The 19,377-nt window shown below is 55.7% G+C and overlaps 2 protein-coding genes across 6 annotated transcripts in view; both read right to left on the minus strand.

Annotated features, from left to right (window-relative positions):
• Positions 1–711: 711 nt before the first annotated feature.
• Positions 712–8,004, minus strand: TENT5B (terminal nucleotidyltransferase 5B). 4 transcript variants are annotated; one of them, XR_003994074.1, is made up of 3 exons: positions 7,573–8,004; positions 2,911–4,212; positions 712–1,006 (listed from the first exon to the last, which is right to left on the minus strand). XR_003994074.1 is itself a non-coding variant. In XM_030503685.1 (3 exons), the coding sequence occupies exons 1-2, from the start codon at positions 7,756–7,758 to the stop codon at positions 3,193–3,195; spliced, it is 1,206 nt and encodes a 401-aa protein (XP_030359545.1). In that variant the 5' UTR covers positions 7,759–8,004; the 3' UTR covers positions 712–1,006; positions 3,161–3,192. The 4 variants fall into 4 exon arrangements, 2 of the variants coding, with proteins under 2 accessions (XP_030359545.1, XP_030359543.1); XR_003994073.1 differs by having other exon boundaries at positions 1,950–4,212; XM_030503685.1 differs by having other exon boundaries at positions 3,161–4,212.
• Positions 8,005–12,244: 4,240 nt separating this feature from the next.
• Positions 12,245–19,377, minus strand: part of SLC9A1 (solute carrier family 9 member A1) — a 28,452-nt gene continuing 21,319 nt past the window's right edge. Inside the window, exons 3-12 of one of the 2 annotated variants that reach the window (XM_030503676.1) lie at positions 18,869–19,119; positions 18,180–18,397; positions 17,841–18,043; positions 16,907–16,996; positions 16,449–16,519; positions 15,691–15,864; positions 15,450–15,564; positions 14,994–15,074; positions 14,566–14,638; positions 12,245–13,916 (exon numbers count right to left, since the gene is read on the minus strand). In XM_030503676.1, the coding sequence (XP_030359536.1) occupies positions 13,594–13,916; positions 14,566–14,638; positions 14,994–15,074; positions 15,450–15,564; positions 15,691–15,864; positions 16,449–16,519; positions 16,907–16,996; positions 17,841–18,043; positions 18,180–18,397; positions 18,869–19,119 (1,599 nt within the window). In that variant the 3' untranslated portion in view covers positions 12,245–13,593. Of the gene's footprint in view, positions 13,917–14,565; positions 14,639–14,972; positions 15,075–15,449; positions 15,565–15,690; positions 15,865–16,448; positions 16,520–16,906; positions 16,997–17,840; positions 18,044–18,179; positions 18,398–18,868; positions 19,120–19,377 lie in introns of both variants that reach the window. The other variant, XM_030503675.1, reaches the window with a different exon arrangement.

The following is a 19,377-nucleotide window of genomic DNA, read 5'->3' on the forward strand; positions in this document are numbered from 1 at the left end:
AGAGCCGGCAAGTTTGCCCCAAAGAGGGACTGGCACATAATCAGCGTGATTGCTGCAGTGGAACCAGAACTGCCTATAGCTTGACAAGGGGAAGTGAAACTTCATCTTAGGCTGGAGGGCAGCCAGAGCTGGAGGAGCTTACATCCAGCTTCCAGTCATTGCACAAGACACTGGCCTGACCATTAACAGATCCAAGCTTTTTTGGGAGATAAGCCTTTCAGAGCCTCCCCTTTCCAAGAGGAACCGCTTTGCAGGTGGGCCAGCTACACACAAATAAGCAAGTCTTAAGTTACTCAAGCCACCTTCTGCTGCTCATGACCATCAGCAGAGAATGACGCCATGGGAAGGAGCAGCACGAGTCTCCCAATACTATCCCCAACATCAGGGCCCGTGGATCACCACCAGCACTGAGCAGGCTCCACATCAGGCTCCCTCCCCCAGCAGCAACTTGAGGAGCTTCCAGGAAAAGGGAAGATGCACAACACTAAAGAACAACCTTATAAATAGAAACCTTCCTCACCATGGGAGTGACCTGCCAACAGCCACACGCTTCCCAGGCTCCACAGTTCCTTCACTTGGAGGGACTAAGCAGCCCCCAGGTCCAGAACCAGGCTTGCTGCTTCTGAGGCAACCATTTGGTTCTTGGTGGGAGGAGGGTCAGCATCTCACACCGCGCTACCCCCATGGACAAGAAAATAAAAACCCAACAGATTTGAATACACTGTATTTATTTGCAACAGATTCTAAAGAATCTAGTGAGTTTATGTCAAGCCCATTGCATGACAAGTGATACAGGTGTAGGGAAAAAGACATTTAAAACAAAAATCAAGTGCCATTCGAGCTACTGGAATCTTCCACTTGCCCCTGTGCAGGAGGCAGCACAGGATCACTGCAAGGTCTAGAAAAACTCAGGTTCAACCCACTCATGAGAGTCTCACCACACACACGCTGTAAATCAAAACTGCAATCTCAATGTAAGTTGCCCTTCAGGGAATCTTTTTGACATCTTAAAGGGAAGGAGGGAATCTGTTTAGTGCGTCCATGTGCCTGCAGGGAGAGGGTAAAACAGCCTGTAAAAAATAAGCATGCTACATGTTCAACTGAGATTTCAAATGAAAGCAAAACCTATCTCCCTCTGCAGCTGTGAAGCCGGCATCCTTCAGATCTCAAAAGCAGCCCTTACACCAGTTTTACCTTGCACTGGACAAGTCTCAAGCTCCCACCACAGGGATCAGGCTCTGTGCACTGGGTAGTTACTGGGCTGTGGCAGAGCCCACACACCAGCCTTGTCCATGAAGGCAAAGCTGTTCCACAGGAAGGCAGTTAAACATGTAATAACTACACAGTTAGTGACATTTCTTCAGCTCTAACTGGATAGGAAGCAAAGCTGGACCAATTTCAAACTGGTTAGTTCATGGTAAGTGCAAGAGCCCCCAGATCACTCCCCCCAGCCCCTTATGCCCAATCCCCAAAGAAGGTAGCATTCTGGCTATAGACATTCCAAGGATCTAGTCTTTATTAGAGCATTCAATCTGCCCAGCTAGTACAGTTGTGTCACAACAAAACAAAACCCAAGTTGAAGATACTCAAGTACGTCAGCCTCGGAGGAAGCACCATGGAGTCACAGTGTTCCCAGAGCAGCATCTCTAGGGAGCGCCTGCTTTGCTGGCCCACCTCGCCCCCCGTGCATAGTTAAAGCTGAGATGATGATTCCAGAGAATGGGCATTGCAATCCAGGCACTGCAGTGAAAGACTGTTTGTGCTCCAGACACCCGACAACTTCAAAGCCACATCTGGCTGAGAGAGCCAAACCCTGAAGACACAAGAGGGTTTGTTGAGAGAACACATACTCTTTCCCCCTAAGGCCAACTGACTTTCGCATGCTCACCCACCCCCCCAAGCTCCATTTCTAGCTAGGGAATGAATTTCAAATGCTATCAGTGGCTCACATGTGGAATCACATCGCTGGAAATAGGCTGCTTTTGGAGATAGAACATGGCAGAGGGAAGATCCCCACCACAGGAGGCTGGAGTCCGGAAGAGGTCTGCCTATCTCCTAGAACAACACAGGGCTTCAGCCCCCATCCCAGCAACAGCTGGAGATAACTGACCAGTGAACTAGTTGGTTTGTGCTTCAAAGGACAAGCCTCATCTGCCCAGATAACCCAGCTGGCCTCTGGCTTTGTGCACTAAAACCACACTGCATGCCAAAAAACAAATACAAATAAGCAGCATTTCCAATTCCCCTACAAAATACAGGATTAGGTACAGGAGCCTGGGGCAGGCCCCTGGACAGATCTGTCTCATCGTTTCTGTGCATGACTACACTTTGGCACTGCAGATTTGGAATAAATTCCTATGTAGCTCCCTGCTGCCTTTTCTCCAGAGAGCTCTGTACAGCATTGGCCACCATGCACTCCCCCCTACCCCACTTTTATTTTGCCATTTACATGGAATCCAAGCCCACCCCTCTTCATGCAACTCCACTTTGAGAGCTCTTTGCTCCAGCTGGTCCTTCACAGGCAGAAGCCATGCCAGAAAACCTCAGCATCATGTAACCTGCAGCCCCAGTCATGCTTCAGCAAGGTTACTAGAAATGACCTTATGACCCCCCCTTGCTCCCCAACAGAAACATTTGCCTCTTCAGACATCCCCACTCAAGCTCTTGGGATGTCAGCCCCTGCAAAGGTTTACAGTACATTTGTGTTTATGTTGTTACAGGCACTTAAACAGGATTCTTTGGTCCTTCAAAGGAACTCGCCACTCTGGCTTCTAACTTCAGAAACCACAAGTCTGCACACCCCGAACACCTCCCATGCTAAAAACCAATCCCAGTCAGAGCCATTTCAGGGCAGTGCAGCTCTACCTTAGTGTAATTCTACAATCTCCCCTCACACACACCCCCACCCACCCCCATGGCCTCCAGAATTCAATAAGCAATTCAGTCTTCCTGTAAACGTCCAAGTCATCTGGTTTCCATAACACTGCACTTCCCATCACAGTGTACAGCAGTGGACAGGCCTCATTCCAACAAACCCAGGAATGAGACACTCAAGGAAGAGTCCAGGAAGTTTCCTTTTGTTGCAGTTCTTGGAAGGTTGGTTGGTTTGTCTCTTTTTCCTGCCCCCACCCTCCCCACTCCCCCCAAGGCATGGAAGTACCCTGGAGGAAGGACCCTGAAGTTCATTCTGGCTCAGTTACAGGGAAGCCATGTTGGGTAAGACTGATTGCAAGGCAGGAAGGGCTGCACGTGGGTGACATAGTAGTTGAAGTTTATTTCACTGACATAAGGAGCTGGCTGGTAGTAGCAGGTAACGTTTGTGACCGTGGGGATGATGTTCTGCTCAGCCAGGACTCTCACAGCCAGCATGGCAATGAGGTTCAGGGTCTGCCTCCTTTCGTGTCCCATAAGACAGACTGTGCTCTCATTAACCACCCTGTGGAGGGTCATCAAATAGTCATATCTTTTGCTCTCCATCCCCACGAAGTGGCTCTGAAGGTAGCACTCCAGCTTCCTCTGCTGCTCACCGATGTCAGAGAAGTCTATGAAAAACCTGGAGCACATGTATCTCTGTAGTGCCTTCATATCCACTTCTGATTTGGGCTTAAATCCCCTCACCAAGAGGTTGCAGTATTTCAGAAGCCCCCCACCTCTGATCTCCTCTGGGTTCCTCGTGGCAATGACCCTGTTCCGGAGATGGTCCATTGCCTCCTCAAAGTCCCCGTACATGCTCTCCCCCGTGACCGTTGGGTGGAAGTTCTCAGCCATAGGGTTCTCCGAGCACTCCCCAAAGAGCAGAAGTGAATCCAAGATGATCTGGAAGGAGTCCACACTGAACTCAAACTGCCGTCTGAGGGAGTCCACGAATTTGAGCTCCACGTTCTTGCCACTGTTGTTGGAGAGCGATATGAGGCTCCAGCGGTCGGTCTCATTGCACACCTTCACCAGCTTCTGCACGTACGCCTCCTTCAGAGTCATGGGGGTGATCTTGTCTTTGTTGACACCTTCTGGGAGGAAGTCAAGCAGGCAGTCCATGACCACATCTTTAACGAGCTGGAAGACGTCTTCAGTCTTCAGATCCACGCCAAAGATGAGATCTAGGTCTTTGTACCCCAAGCCACTGTCTTGATGTAGAACGTGACTAGCTGCTGAACCATTCAACCTGACATTATGGACTGCGATTCCTTTCTTCTCCAGGCGACTACGGACAACCTGAGATATGAAGAGAGTCAGTGAGAAGCAAGAAAACATTCCTGGAGCAGCCTGGTTACAGCAGCAGGATTCACTCCCAGCATTTATATGGGTCACTCCAGTGCAAGACAATGAAATAAAGAGCTAATCCATCAGAAATAGGTCACTTTGGAAAGCATCCAGAATCTTGCCAGCAGCCAGGGGTGCTTCTCCTTTACTTACTCCCTTGCATAGAGGTCTCCCACTGCGCAAGTGGCTGTTTGCTCTTCCCCTCCTTCCCCCACCACAGTTAGGTTACCTACACCCACTCTTTTGGGTGTCTCTGCTCCCTTCATCCCCCCCTCCTCCCCCAGTTGCAGCCAGCCTTTCCAACCAGCAAGCCAAGACCAGCCATTCCAACAAGGATTCCAACTAGAAGGCAGTAGCAAAGTCTGCAGCTGTCCCTGGTGATTTAATCAGGGTGGCTCACTCCTTTCAGCCATCCCCTTTGCCTGTCAAGATTCATTAAAGGCAAATCAAGACGCCAGAACTGCTCCAAAGCCCCAGCCAGGCGTATGCAAGTTCATGTCCTAACTAGCAAGTGTATCCTAACAATTTCCAGTGTGTCAGAGCTTCGTGCTGGACTTGGCATGCTATCAAGCACAAGAGGCAGCTTTCATCTTACGGGTGTTACTCCAGTGATTTTAATGCTGCCTGCTCAGTCCTGGCACACCCACCAGTACCTCCAAAGCTTTGTTCCTTCAGAGCAAAGCTGAATCACTTGCCCGATTACTTAACATGCAGGAGGCTGAAATAACCCCAAGACCATAAAATAAACTATCTAGACACTAGCTTATAATTTGAGTTTAACTAAGCTCAAAGATCCCAGGAAGATTAAGTTCACATCTCTCATTCTTTCATGTTCCTCTCCAGCAATTACCCACTGCCCTGTGAGCCTCAGCTAGCCAGCCAGCTCCCCCAGTGCCCAAAGCAAGGCTAGAGCTTGAAAGAGCCAAAGCTTGGGATACAGATGGACAAATGATACCACTAGGAGCCAGCCTGACCAGGTGAGCTCTGCCAGGCTGTCCTAGTTTGAGAGGCCCTACTAAAACTCAAAGCCTTATCAGCTGGGCCAGGAACCCTGCTTGGTTGACACAGCCCTGAGCAGACAATTTGGGGGTCAAAGCATCGCAGCTCCATGAGTCTCAGCAGGCACCAAACTGCCCCTCGGCAAACAGCAGAACCCTTGGTACAAATTGAGGATTGGTTTTCAACATGGAGCTTGTTAAATCTCATGATGCAGCTTCTCCATTGGCATTTCCCCTATTGCTCTCTGACATGAGCCACTGCTGCTCAGCCTAGAAGTGCACGCAGGCTCCTTGCCAACCAATGGTGACAGCCACATGCCAGGCAACAGTTAACCAGCAAGCTAATCACCATCAGAAGTCTCAAGTTCCCATCAGCACATCCAACCCAGCCATAAAAAGGGTTGTTTTCAAAGGCACAGAGTCTGAAAACTGAATTTACTCCTAGAAGAAACACAGGGTTATTCCCCCCTAGAGAACAAACATCACACAGGCAACCCAGGGAGCTTGGTGCGCATTTGGTGCCAAATGATCAGCCACTGGAGCTGCTCACCCGAGGCACAGCTCCAGCACTACTTGTGAAGTTAAGAGTGTTGTGCTATTAGGCTTACAGAGACAAGATATAGGTCACAAAAGTGTCTGCTGCAGAGCTTGGGCCAGTGCTTTGAGAGGATCTCATTCCAGATTAATTTCCTAGACCCAAAGAACATTTGCTCAACCCCTTTCTGGGCACAACTCAGGACCAGCAGCATCGCAGACCCGTAAGTTCAGACTCATAGTACACCTATGAGAGATGTACTCAGAACACGGGAAAAAAACCCATCTGCTCAAACTGCCTTTGTCCTAAATGATGCCAAAGCAGCTCCAACATGCAACCTCGCCACTTCCCCCAGTTCTTCACCCGGAGCACATCCCCCTGCCTGCAGGCAGTGGGCTCAGGTATGTGTTTTCCCCAGAGGGATGGATATTTGAGGGTTAGGCAGCTGCTGACCTGCTTCCCAAAACAGCACCTCATGTTATGTGTGGTTCAGATAATTGACTCTGACAGACAGGCAGCAGCAAACCCTGCCTGCATCCTGACTGGCCACTTCCCACCTCCCACAACAACAACAGCACGCAATAAAGAACTGCCTTTTAGGTTACTTGTTTCACATTAGTCAGCCCTAAATACAGGGTCTGCCAGTGTGGTTGGTCAGAATGACAGCCCTCAGTTATGTGGTGTTTGAAGTTGCTAGTAGCAACATCCTTTTCAGCAACTCTGACACCAAATGGCTTTAGTTTGGTGGAATTAAGTAGTAATACATTGTGGAACATTGTGCTGGCCTTGCACAACCTACAGGCAATGTCCTGACAGGAGCTCTCACCACTCACTTTAAAAGCTTCAGCAGCCAATATTCAGCACTTCTGTCCCCACCAGATGCAGCAGGAACTTGAGGAATTTGGAATCATAGAGCAAAGTGTCTTTCAAATGTCACCTTCCCATTTTCCAGGCTTTGGCAGGAATATTTCTCAAGGCTTCAAACCCCCAGCGATGAGTTTCTTGTGAAAGCCAGGTTGGGTTTAGCTTTGTGAGAAGCCTTTTTAATTAGAAGCCAACATGCCCGATTTTACATTTGATGAGTCATTACTGAGGAATGAAGTTGCCTCCCAAACATGAATATGCATCAGCTCATTTGAACTACATTGTTAGTTCAACATTAAACACAGTTATTACTTGATGGTTAAACTAACAGGAACTCTTCAGCAAGATGGAGTCTTAGGCAGACTCTGGAGCATACAGATGATAACCAAAAGGCCACTGACACTCGATCTAATATGGCAAATAGTAACTGCTTTGGCACACAAGCCCACCATGTCCATCAGCATGGAGCAATCCCATGGGAGCAGCTCGAGAAAACCCCCTTTGGCTCAGCCACCAGCATTCCCCAGCTTTTAAGCCACCAAACCAGCTCAAGAACAGGCGGGATGCAGGGTGGGAGCAAGCCAAGCAGGACCCACGGATTGGGAATGCATTCGTTTTCCCATATAAGGCTATTTCAAGGTCGGTTTTCCCGGGTTTATGCATTACCGGGGAAGGGGCAGCAGCCCCCCAAGGCCAAGCAGCCACCGACAGGACCGGGAAGCGGGACCTCCCCCCCCAGTTCCAACCCTCCCGCACCGGGAGCCCTGCCCTCCGCCCGCGGGAGGACGGCCGGGCTGGCCCGGAGCCCGGTAACCGCCGCCTCGGCACTTTGGTTCCCTTCTGACCCCCGCGGGAACAGGGCAGAGTCCAACGCGGAGAACGGCTCCTCCTCAAACCCCGCAGCCCCAGGCTCACCTGCACGATGGTGCGGGGCCGCACCGAGAGCGTGGGGAAGTTGCCGCGGCCGTGGATGGGCACGGCGTCGCCCAGGATCTGGTCCAGCCGCTGCACTTGCTCCCACGACAGGACGCTGAAACGGTCCCCGCCAGCGCCGAGCTGCTCCGCGCCGCCCGGAGCGGGCCCCGCCGCCGCCGCCAGCATCGCCCAGCCCCGCCGAAAGAGCAGCGCCGATCACCCGGAAACGGCACCGGAACAGGGAAAGCGAAGGGGGAGCCCAGCGCGGAGCTGCCCAGGGCGCGTCCCGCGGGGCCCGGCGCAGCCGCGGTCAGTACCCGATGGAGCCGCCAGCGCCAGCCCCGCGCCGCCTGCCCCAGCACTGCGCTACCCGCGCCGCGCCGCGCCGCCGCCTTACATAGCCCCGCCGGCGCGGCCCCCATTGGGCCGGCCCCGCCGCCAATCGCCGCCCGGCCTCGCCGCCTCTCCAGCGCCTCCATAGGCCCAGGGGGAAGGGTGGGGGTGGGCTGGTGGCCAATTAGAGAAGAGGAGAGAGGAAAGAGGCGGGGCGAGGGGGAGAGGGGGCGGGGCAGGGTGTGGAGCCCCGCCTCTCCGGCGGGCGCGGATGCCGGCGCTGATTGGCTGAGACGGGGCGCGGGTTAAAGGGACACCCCACTGGTGCCCATTGATACCCCATTGATGCCTATTGATGTCCGTTGGTGCCTATTGATGCCCGTTGATACCCATTGATACCCCATTGATGCCCATTGGTGCCTATTAATACCTGTTGATACCTGTAGATGCCCATTGATACCCTATTGATACCTATTGATGCCCGTTGATGCCCATTGATGCCCATTGATGCCCCGTTGATGCCCGTTGATGCCCCGTTGGTGCCCGTTGATGCCCATTGATGTCCCAAGGTCTGAAACCCCATTGATACACCTTGGCCTAGCACCCCCACAGCCCAGTACCCCCTGGCCTGACCCCCCACACCTCAGGGCCTGTGTCCCCCAGGACTCACTGCACTAGCTGGATGCAGGGGGCTGTGGCACCCAGGAGACACAGGGTGACATCCCTTGGTGATTGGACCCACCTGCTCCGGATGCTGAGTTCAGCTCCAGCCCCTAAACCCCACTGCATGGCCCTGCTGCTGGCCAAGCCCCCGCCTCCTCCTCAGGCCAGCCCTGTTCTCTGCCACCCATTTCCTTTCATCCCAACAATTCCCATCCCTTTAAAGAGCTCATTTCTCCTCAGCATTTAACAGACATTTCCAGGAAGCAGCTCCCTGCCAAGCTGCTGCCCTCAGGGATGCTGTTGCAGGGCTCTTCCAAGCTGCAAAGTCTGTCTTCAAAGCTGAGGCAGGTTGTCCCCTTCCGTATCTCAGGGGTCTGCCACTGGAAGCTGTGGGAAGAGTAACTTAAGTGATGGGAGATTTGGGTTTGGGGAGAAATGGGGTGTTCAGGAGCACCCACAACTGGGGTTGGGAGTAGAGAAGGCAAAGGGGTACCCTAAGCCCGGGTCCCCTCTGAGATCTTCTCCATCCCATGATGCGCCAACTGCCTGAGCAGTCCCCATGGGGGCCTGGAGTCCCCTCTGCCAGGGTCCCCACGTGGGGATGCTCCTTGTGCCACCATGGTTTGCTCTCTGGCATCATTGTGCAGATCCATCCGAAACCTCCACCACGATTAAGTGCTGCTTCTGCTTACTACCTGCAAGGCTCCAGACTGAGGTGCAAGAGGAGGGGATCCCTGTTGGAAAGTAATTTTCCAAGGAACTTAGAAAGCCAGGCAGCTGCCTCCCATTGCAAACCACCTTTGGTCCTGTCAGCAGAAGAGCTGGATCAAGAGAGCTTCCCAAGGCAATGAGAGAGGGCAAATGGCTTTAGAGATCTACCAGCCCACCCTGGTGAGATTGGGGTGCAGGAGGCCTGGTGATGAGCTGGGCTGAGCTGGGCTGAGAGGGACAGGAGTGCTGGTGGCCCATTAAAAGAGCTGCCGCGCTCTGGTCGGACGGGCTGAGCTGCTCCTGAACATCCATCACCAAACCATTATCCCAAGGAGCCGCCGACAGCGCACCCGGTGTTGGAAATGGTGCTGAGGCTGCTTCCTCCCAGCTCAGCAAAGGCCAGTCTGGGCTTCCTTTGTTTTGTTGGCAATGAAGGAATAATCATCGTCTCGGGGTGACACACAGGTGGATCCTGCCCCCCGGGTGGTGGCACAAGGGTTGCAAAGCCCCTTTGGGGCTGTTGGAGTGGGTCAGGGGCGAGGCAGGGGGGACTGTGGTCCTGCTTGATCCATGGATCCAGGCCAGCATCCTGGCTCTGCCCAGGGGATGCTGGCGTCACCCCACTGGGACATCAGTGGGGTGAGCTGGGACTTGTGTGTGGGGAGAAACAGGCAGCTGCTGGCAGGGGTCTGGAGAGAGATAGAGGGTGAAAACCCAACCTGGAGGTGACGAGAGACCTCAGGGACTCCCTGGCTCGTGTGGGACGGGCTCTGTCCCACCCACCATTAAGCAGGGTGTGTGCCAGTTCCCTGAGCAAGCAGAGGGACCAAGCCCTTCTCCCAGAGCCATCAACGTCACCCACAGCCACCTGAGGGAGCAGCAGAACAGGGTGGGGGCATCCTCCTGCCCCATTCCCATGACAGCAACTCCTGGCATTGCCACCCTGCACACCCCTGCCATGTCCCAGGCTGTCCCCATGCCCATGGCCACTGCCCCCATGCATGCACCAGCCACCTCTGTGTATGGCCAGGCTGTCCCCATGCATGTGCTTGCCATCCCCACACACATCCCCGCCTCCCCACGCCCACTGTGGGTTTAGGAGGTGAAGCCCTTCTCCGTGGCCACATCCAAACCCTCTGTGATCAAACACCGCTCCTGGACACCTCCAGTCACTTCCACCCACCATCCAGCTCCACTTGCTCGCACACAGCCTGTCCCAGAGGTACCACCACTGCTCACTGTCCCCAGACCCTCACTGGCAAGGCACCCATGTCCCTGGGCCAGTGCCACCTGCTGCCTCCATGGCCCCAGTGGTCACAGTCGTCCAAAGAAGGGTTTTCCCCATGGTGACCACAGCATGGTGTTTCCCGCCCAGCACAAGGGGTGTCACCATCCAGGACCCCCAGCCTCCGCCACGTCTCACCTGGAACTAATGACAAGTGACGCTGCTGGGACACCCTTGCCCTGGAGAGGCCACCTCGGAGGCCTTGAGATGAAAGGGAGCACAGGGTGTTATTACTGGAGGTGACACAGAGCTGGGGAATGGCACCATCACCTCCCCGGGCTGCTACGTGGGGAGCTGGGGGGGACACGCACTGCTGGGGTACAGGGACACAGACCCACGTATCCCCAGAGCAGGGCAGGGACCATCCTCTCTGAGCTGCCCAGGGTGTCACTGCTGGGGTTGTCCCCATTCCCTGCTCCTCCTGTGACCTGTGTGTCCTGCTCTCGGTGGCTTCCCAGGGACACTAAGTGCTGTTTGCTTGGTGTGACTTGTGCTTTTAAAGTCATGGCAGGAGATGACCCATCTCAGCACCACTAATCTGAGCCTGGTAGAGGTTCTCCCTGTCCTTGGTGGCACCACCAGGACCCTGCCATGCTTTGAGGGGGAGTAGAGGGTGCCAGGGGGTACAGAGGTGAAAGGCATCACCAGCATAGGCTGGGACCGGTCCATCCCTCCTGCGTGTGCTTTGGCAGTTGCTCAGCAGTGACAGCCCATCCCCGGGGGGATCATTACTCCTCCCTCATTATAAGAAGTTATTCACCCTTGAAGACAGAGACAAGAATATCCTGGAAATGCCTCAGTTTGTGGGTTCTTGCAGTAAAGTTATGACTGAACCAAGGGGGGGGGGCTGCATGTGACGCTCGCTGGCACATGGGGAGGTGAGATGTTCAGGCAGCAGCCCCCGTGCCTGGATGGGGGCCATCCCCTGGGATCTGGGCTGGACCAGAACCTCTTGGTGCTCCTACCACTGAGATGGCAACACTGCTGCTCTCCTCCAGTGAGGATAGAGCCAAGGCCCATTCCTGACAAACCCTCCTGGTTTGGGTCCCCCCTGCCCTGGGGATGAACCACCCATGTGGGGAGCAAGGATGTCACCCACCAAACCAGCACCACCATGGGCCCTGTGGCATTCCCTACCCTACATTCCACCTCATCCTGCCTAGTGACCCCTTAGCAAGGGGGAAGCCCTGTGGTGGGGCAGCCACGTTCCAGCCCAGAGCCATGGGGAACCCGGGGCCTCAGGTATGTGAAGCACATGAGCAACGCCAGCGCTGGTGCTCGTGCTGGATGGCGAGGGCCTGAGTCACAGCCTCCGGAGTCACAGCTTTAACATGCAGCGATGAAACATGCTGCCATTGCAAATGACAGCAAAGAGCTCCAGGGTACCCCCAGCCTGGGGGGGTCTTGATGAGGGGAGGGCTTGGCTTTAGCCAAGGGGTCAGATGTCCCTGAGCCCCCTCCCCTGGGCACAGAGCCATCAGCCCCCCAAAACCTGGCTGCAGTGTAGGCAGGGACCCCAGTGCTGCTGCAGCAGGACCCTGCTCCTTCAGCCACAGTGGGAAGGCAAAGGGTGAACACTGCATTCCGGTGGGAATGAGGCCTCACAGATGCCTCATTCAGCCGGGACAGCCGGGACCCTGTGGCAGGGGTTTGATCCCTAAGAGCTGGAAAAACCTCCACTAAAAATTACCATTAATTTATTAGAATATTCATGATAAAAACCAAGATTCTCTTTACACGTGTTTGTCTTTCCTTTTTATACAAGAGAATCCGCATTGCTTTGTTTTCCTCCTGGAGAGAGAGCAGGGCAGCAGGCAGCGCAGGCAGTGGCGGGGGCTCTTGCCCTGCTGTGACAAAGCCACACGGACACCAGGCCCCCGGTGTCCCCATTGGGATGCGGTGCCCACCGGGGCAGCGATGACACGTGGCAAGGCACAGCGTGGGGAGGGGTGGTGAGCACCCCACGGCATGGGAGAGGCAGCCCCATGGCGAAGGGTGGCACGTGGGGGACAGGGTGAGGTGCTGAGCACGATGCAGGACACTCCTGAGCCTGGGGAGGGCTGTCAAACACCCAGCCAAGCCGTGGGAGAGATAGGTCCTTCCAAAGCCAGGACCCCCACACCGCCAGCATTGTCCCTCTGGGGGGAGACTGTCCCCCTCCTGCCAACCTCTTGGTGCCACGCTGGGTGAACCAGCCCCTGGCTCTTCCCCAGCTCCTCATGGCTGCAGGGAGTGATACAGAATCCCCCCATGTAGTCAACTCAACCCCCCACATGCCCCTTCCCCACGCTGGGGAGCCTGGACCCCATCTTTGGTTAAGGAGCAGCTGGTGCTGCTGCCGCTCAGGAACGGGGCGAGGGGCAGAGGGTCCCCATGGGGACGGGTGACAGCGCTTCCAGGAGGGATGGAGAGGCCCAGGCTTGCGGGGCAGCTCCGAGGGAGGGGGCCCCCAGCTCCCCCCTTGCATGGCTCTAGGATATCTATGGAACAAGACCTGGCATGGAATGCAGGGTCAGAGGAGCTCCGGGGGGGAAGCGGCCAAGGCAGGAGTAGCGGCATGAGCCTGAGGTCCCTGCGAGGGTCCCTGGTGCAGAGCCTGGCTCCTGTCTTCCCATCTCTCTGCTCCGGAGCAGGTAAAACAGAAGCCAGGGAGAGGCAAACCTGTGCCATTGGGCAGCCTTCACAGACACCCTGTGCTGGCCACACATCCTGAGAAGGTGGGCAGCCTCCAGGGAAGCCCCTCCGGGGCTGCGAGGCACCTGCAAATCCCAAATCCCAGCCTTGGGTGGTAAATTGTCCATCCCCCCCAGGCTGAGGAGCCCAGTGCATCCTGGGGGCTCCATCCCCGCTCCTCGGGGCCAGCCCAGGGCGTGCTAGGCAGAGCTGCCCTGGCGATCCCAGTCCATCCAGGACAGTCTCCCCTTCCTGAAGCCGGTGTGTAGTGACAGAGGAAATCAAAAAGGAGAACAAAGAAAAAAGAAATGAAGAGAGAGAAATGGTCTAGAGGCGTGTGAGGCTCCGCACGCTGGTTACTGCCCCTTAGGGATGAAGGGTTCTCCCTCCTCGGGCTCCGGCCGAGGCCCCGGGTCACTCAGGCATCGCAGCATCCGCTGGTTGCTGGGGCTGTCACCGGTCCCCGGGGTGAAGACATCGTCAGTGCCCGGGGAGGAAGGCTCCTTCACCCGCATCACCAGCCCCTCCTCATCCTCCTCCGGTGAGGGCGGGAGGCCGCTGCAGCCCTTGGGCTCCTCATTCATCAGGTCCATGGACTCTGGGGACTGCGGCGAGGCTGGGTCTATGGTGATGATGGGCAGGTTCTCGGAGTCTGCCTTGGGTTCATAGGCCAGAGGGTCTGCGGAGGCAGGGAGAGGTCAGGCAGGGCTTGCCTCATTATGGATAAAGGAGGTCAGGATAACCCAGGACCCCCAGCTAATGCACCCCAGATGTCTGGGGCAGGGATGCGTGACTTCCACAGCCCATCTGGAGCAGTCCCAGACAGCCCATTCCACCATTGGTGAGGGCTGAAGCTGCCCTCTGCTGACGAACCACCGGTTCTACAAGCACCAGCAGCAGCATCACACCCTGTCCCACCCCATCACAACCCGACACACCCTATCACACCCTGTCCCCAGAGCAGGAGAGGACACACGGGACAGGAGGAACAAACAAAAGATGGCGAAGCAAAAATGGGTGATGGAGACGCTGAGAGTCCAGGGCTTGGGGCTGAGCACTCCTGGTCCTCTCCCCCAGGACATGGCCAGGAATGTGGCTGAGCTCTGGACAGATCTACCAACCAGCCAAGCTGACTTCCCAGCAGGATACATGCTGGGAAGCAAGTGGGGTGCTTCAGCCCCTGAGGCCTGGCTGCATTGCCACAGGCGAGTGGGATGGGGATGATCAGGGCTGTATTGCTGCAGAGGAACTGAGGAGGTGCAGGACAACACAATCTCCGAGTGCTTCAGTACCCGAGCATCACCCGCCCTCAGTTCAGTCCCACCTACCTGAGCCTATGCGAGCCCGGGACATGGTGGGTGAATCCAGCCTGTGAGCCGGCACTGTCAGGTAGTTGTTCATCTGGAATCAGAGCATAGGGATATGTCCATTGGGGTGGACAAGGCAAATGGGAAAGGGGAAGCAGGGAATTGACCCCAGGCCACACGGACGAGCAAGAAGCAGCAGAAGGATGCAGAGGATATGTGTCTGCATCCTCCCAGCCACGCTGCAGGGACTTGCTTAGAGCCTGGGGCAATCAGAAGACCCCCAAAGCTTGGGGTCACCCACCGTCATCTGACCCTCAGCCCTCTCCCCATGCAGGACACCAGTGGCCTTCCCAGGGTGGGAAGCCCCCCTCAGCACCCCGACCTCCTCACACTGTGGTGGCATCCCTGCCCCAGCATCCCCTTGACACCTTCTGTTCCAGCTGCCGGACCTTCTGCCTCCGCAGCAGCATCTGGTTCCAGGCTTCCTCATAGGGGTCAGCCACAAGTGTGTGCCGGTTGTAGGATCTCAACTGGGAAAAGGCACCAAGAAAAGGAGATGGGTTAAAACAGAACACATGGAAAAGCAAAGAAAGGTCCACTGGTGGACTCAAACAGCCACCAGTGGGCAGAGCGTGTCCAGGGAAGCTGGTGGCTTGTCCTTTGTGTGCTACCACGGGATGCCTGCTTTTCATCCACCTTGGCCCAGCAAGGGTTTAAATGCTGGGCTGAGCCACCAACCAAGCCAGCATCTCCTTCAGCACTATCCCAGCACCATTCCAGGAGGAAAAGCCAGACCAGGAACACAAGGGGCAGCAGGGCACAGGGTGAAGGGCCCAGGTGGCCCTAAGAGCGTCTGGTGGGAAGTGGTTGTGGCCACCCCCAGGGAAGCAAAGGGGGCACCTCACCCTCTGCCTGGTTTTCTGCAGGTTGTTGCGAAGGATTTTCCGGATCTCCTCCTCCTTGTCCTTGGACAGGGCTGGAAGGGCGCGCTCCACAGGGAGCGTCTTGGGGTTGATGTTCCTGTGTGGACAGACAGGATTCAGTGTGACACTGCCATGGCCACGGCAGGACCGAGTGGCTGCTTGCCCTGCAGCCCGCAATGGGGACCTGGTGGGGGCACAGGGCAGCCGAGGCTGAGGAACTCACTGGATGGAGACAGTGGAGACAGCAGAGGGGATCTTGCCTATGCCCCCGCTCTCCACCAGCTCGATCGCCTGCTTCATCTCCATCTTGTGGTAGAAAGCGATGAGCTGGGGCTCCTTGGACCGCTCCCCCGCTATCAGGCACTTCTTCACATACTTCTTGTTGAAGCGATTCAGCCTTCCCAAGGACAAAGGGAAAGGAGGAGCAGACACACATCAGAGCTCCCCCTGCCCCAGCACCCACTGTCTGCTCCCCATCTCTGGCTCAGGCCAGCAGAAGATGGTTCAGTGCGCACCAGCACAGGTCAGACCAGGCTTCCCTGGCTTCCTCCAGGACTGGGCAGCCTCCAGAACACCCAGCACCAGCTTGCACCCACAATGGATGGTCCTGAACTTCTGCAGGGACTGGCCGCTGGCAGCTCCCACACTGCTGTAGACATGCCATGGTGAAGGGGTGCAGCCCTGCAGCCCCACCTGCACCCAACCCAGGTGGTGTAATTCATCAAGGGGGGTGCGTATGTGGATATACAGAGCCAGGCTGGACGGGGATTGGAGCAACCTCCTCTAGTGGAAGGTGTCCCTGCCCGTGGCAGGGGGTTGGAACTGGATGATCTTTAAGGTCCCTTCAACCCAAACCGGTCTGGGATCCCATGCAGCCCAGGAAAAAACCTGGCACAGGGCTGAGAAACCTGCCAGATGGTGATCCAAACCCTTCCCCATATCCCCCACAGGTCCCTCAAGTCACCAAACCTCCACACTCACTTGTCCTTCCAGTGGTGATGCCCATAGTGACCACAGATATCTTCAATCCCTGTCAGAAGGTGATCCAAGAACTGGAAGACAAGTTCCAAGGTGTAGGTAGCTCGCAGGGCTGTTGCTCACCCTCTCCCCATCCCAACACCCATGCTGACACAGGGGTGAGGGCACTAAGGGGGTGCAGAATCAGGGCTGTGGGTCCAGGATGGGCTGGCCTCAGGAGGGCAGCACGGTCCTACACAACCGGGCTGCTGCTCTACCAGGTACAAGGGAGGTTCTGGGTCAGAGCAGGCACTGGATAACACAGACAGGGAACGGCCCTTGCTCCGTCCCCCCTTACCTCTGGCACTGATTTATGGGCAGGTCCTGCTCTGTAAACCTGCCTGGTTACAGCAGTGGAGGTGGCAGAAGCAGAGAGAGAAGAGGACTAAGGTGGTGAAGAGAAGGGCCAGCCCATGGGTTACCTGCGTGTGAATCTCTTCGTTGATGGAGCGCTTTGTCTCCTGCTTCTTCTTTACAGCCAGCAGGTCCACCAAGGGCCGGATGGTCATGCCCTAAGGATCAGGGATGGTGGTTAGACCTCTCCCCAAGGCACACTAGTGGGAGTGGGATGAGTTCAGCAAAGCCAAACCATGGGCCTCCACGCTGCAGTGTCACTTGGCAGCCTCAAGAGCTTTTAGAGAAAGAGGACAGTGACAGTGTCTAGGACGGAGGCTGGGGCTCCTCACTCTCCACACACACACGTGTCCCGGGCTGCATCAAAAGCAGTGTGACCAGCAGGTCGAAGGAGGTGATCCTGCCCCTCTACACTGCTCTCGTGAGACCCCACTGGGAGCACTGTGTGCAGTTCTGATGTCCTCAGCATCAGAAGGACATGGAGCTGTTGGAGCAAGTCCAGAGGAGGCCACGAGGATGATCAGGGGCTGGAGCACCTCCTGTATGGAGCCAGGCTGAGAACATTGGGGCTGTTCAGCCTGGAGAAGAGAAGCTGCGTGGAGACCTCAGAGCAGCTTCCAGTGTCTGAAGGGGGCTACAAGGATGCTGGAGAGGGACCTTCATCAGGGACTGTAGTGATAGGACAAGGGGTGATGGGTTCAAACTGAAACAGGGGAAGTTCAGGTTAGATATAAAGAAGTTCTTCCCTGTGAGGGTGCTGAGGCACTGGCACAGGGTGCCCAGAGAAGCTGTGAATGCTCCACCCTTGGCAGTGTTCAAGGCCAGGTCGGACAGAGCCTTGGGTGACACGGTTTAGTGCGAGGTGTCCCTGCCCATTGCAGGGGGTTGGAACTAGATGATCTTAAGGTCCTTTCCAACCCAAACTATTCTATGATTCTATGATTCAAAGAACAATCCTCTTGCCCTTTGAAACCACACTGTGAGCACCTGCATGCCACCAACCTGCACGAAAACTGTGAAGAAGATGACTGTGATGATGGCTGTGAGGAACATGTCCCTCATGCCAAAATGCTTATAGTCCAGGAGGTAACCGAGGGAGAAGGCGATGGCTCCCCGCAGGCCCCCGTAGGCGATGATGAACTGGTCTTTTGGTGTCAGCTTCACAATCCGGAATTTGTTGATGAACCAGGTGAGGACCAGGACACCTGAGGGAGTGGGACAGGATGGTGATAGATGTCCTCCAGTCTCCCCAGTGAAGGCAAACTAGGGCCTCATGGCCCCGAGAGTCGCCCATCACCCAGGACCATCCCCAAGGCTTCTGCCACCACACTGACACCTCACCTAAAACTCTTGCGATGAGGCAGAAGAGCAGTGTGCTGATGACAAAGGTCCAGTTCCAGTAGTGGTGGCCAGCCACAGTGGAGACACCCAGGAAGATGAAGATGAGGGTCTCGCTCACACTGCTCCACATCTTGAGGAAATACTTGATAGTGGTGTGAGACTTGTGGGAGATGTTGGCTTCCACATAGGGCCGCATGACCACACCAGAGGCAATGAGCCTAGGGGCAAGGTTGGGGCACTCAGCAGCCATTGGGACATGAAGGCAGCCCCAACCCCTGGCCCTGCAGCTCCTATACCAAAACCCAGAGCAGGACAGGGCTTGCGAGACACCAAGCCTCCAGAGAAGGCAACAAGAGGTTTCTCCTTCCCTCTAGTAGGGCAGGAGCGAGCATTGGAGCCAGGGAGCACAAAACCACATTGTCTTGAGCACTCACCAGGCCCTGACTGTTACTGTGTGCCCAGGAGAAAGGGCAATGGGTTCCCAGCACCCCAGGATCTGTAGGACAACTCAAGAGAGTCGCTTCCCTCATCTGTCTCCCTGCATGTCCTAGCTCAAACACACCTCTGACCCTTACTGGGCATGTACTGGCCATGCTGGGGCAGCCAGAGGGCTGTGCTTACACCAGAGAAAATCCTTCTAATGGTCCTGGGGACAGGAGGGCATCACATCCCACCCATGCCCAACTCACGCCATGATGCCAGAGAGGTGGAAGAGCTCAGCAGAGAGATAGGCCATGTAACTGTAGAGGAAGACGAAGAGGGGCTCGATGACTCGGATGTGGGAGGTGAAGCGAGACGTGAAGGCAGCAATCACCCCATAAATGACACCCACGAAGACACCGCCCAGAGACACCACGAAGAAGCTGAGGAAGCCGAGGATGATATCGATGATGGTCACCTGCTCGAAGTTGGCAAACTCCTCAAAGAGGTGGTAGAGGACCTGGGGAGGAGAAAGGAGATGAGGGTTCAAACTGTCCTGCTGGCAAGAGACAACCTCACCTTAGAGGAGACCTGCATGGGGACATCGCATAGGGCCCATACATAGGCCCATAGGGCTCACAGGGACATGGTGCCATCGGAGAAGTGTCTGGGCAGGTCTGCTCTCCAACACAGCTCCGACCACTGTCCCAGGAGGGGCTTCAGTCAAAGTCTGAACCAGCCAGAGACTGTTCCTGTTTCCCAATGAGCAGGTCAGGAC

The sequence above is a fragment of the Strigops habroptila genome, chromosome 12 (genome assembly GCF_004027225.2).
Source record: "Strigops habroptila isolate Jane chromosome 12, bStrHab1.2.pri, whole genome shotgun sequence".
Lineage (NCBI taxonomy): Eukaryota > Metazoa > Chordata > Aves > Psittaciformes > Psittacidae > Strigops > Strigops habroptila.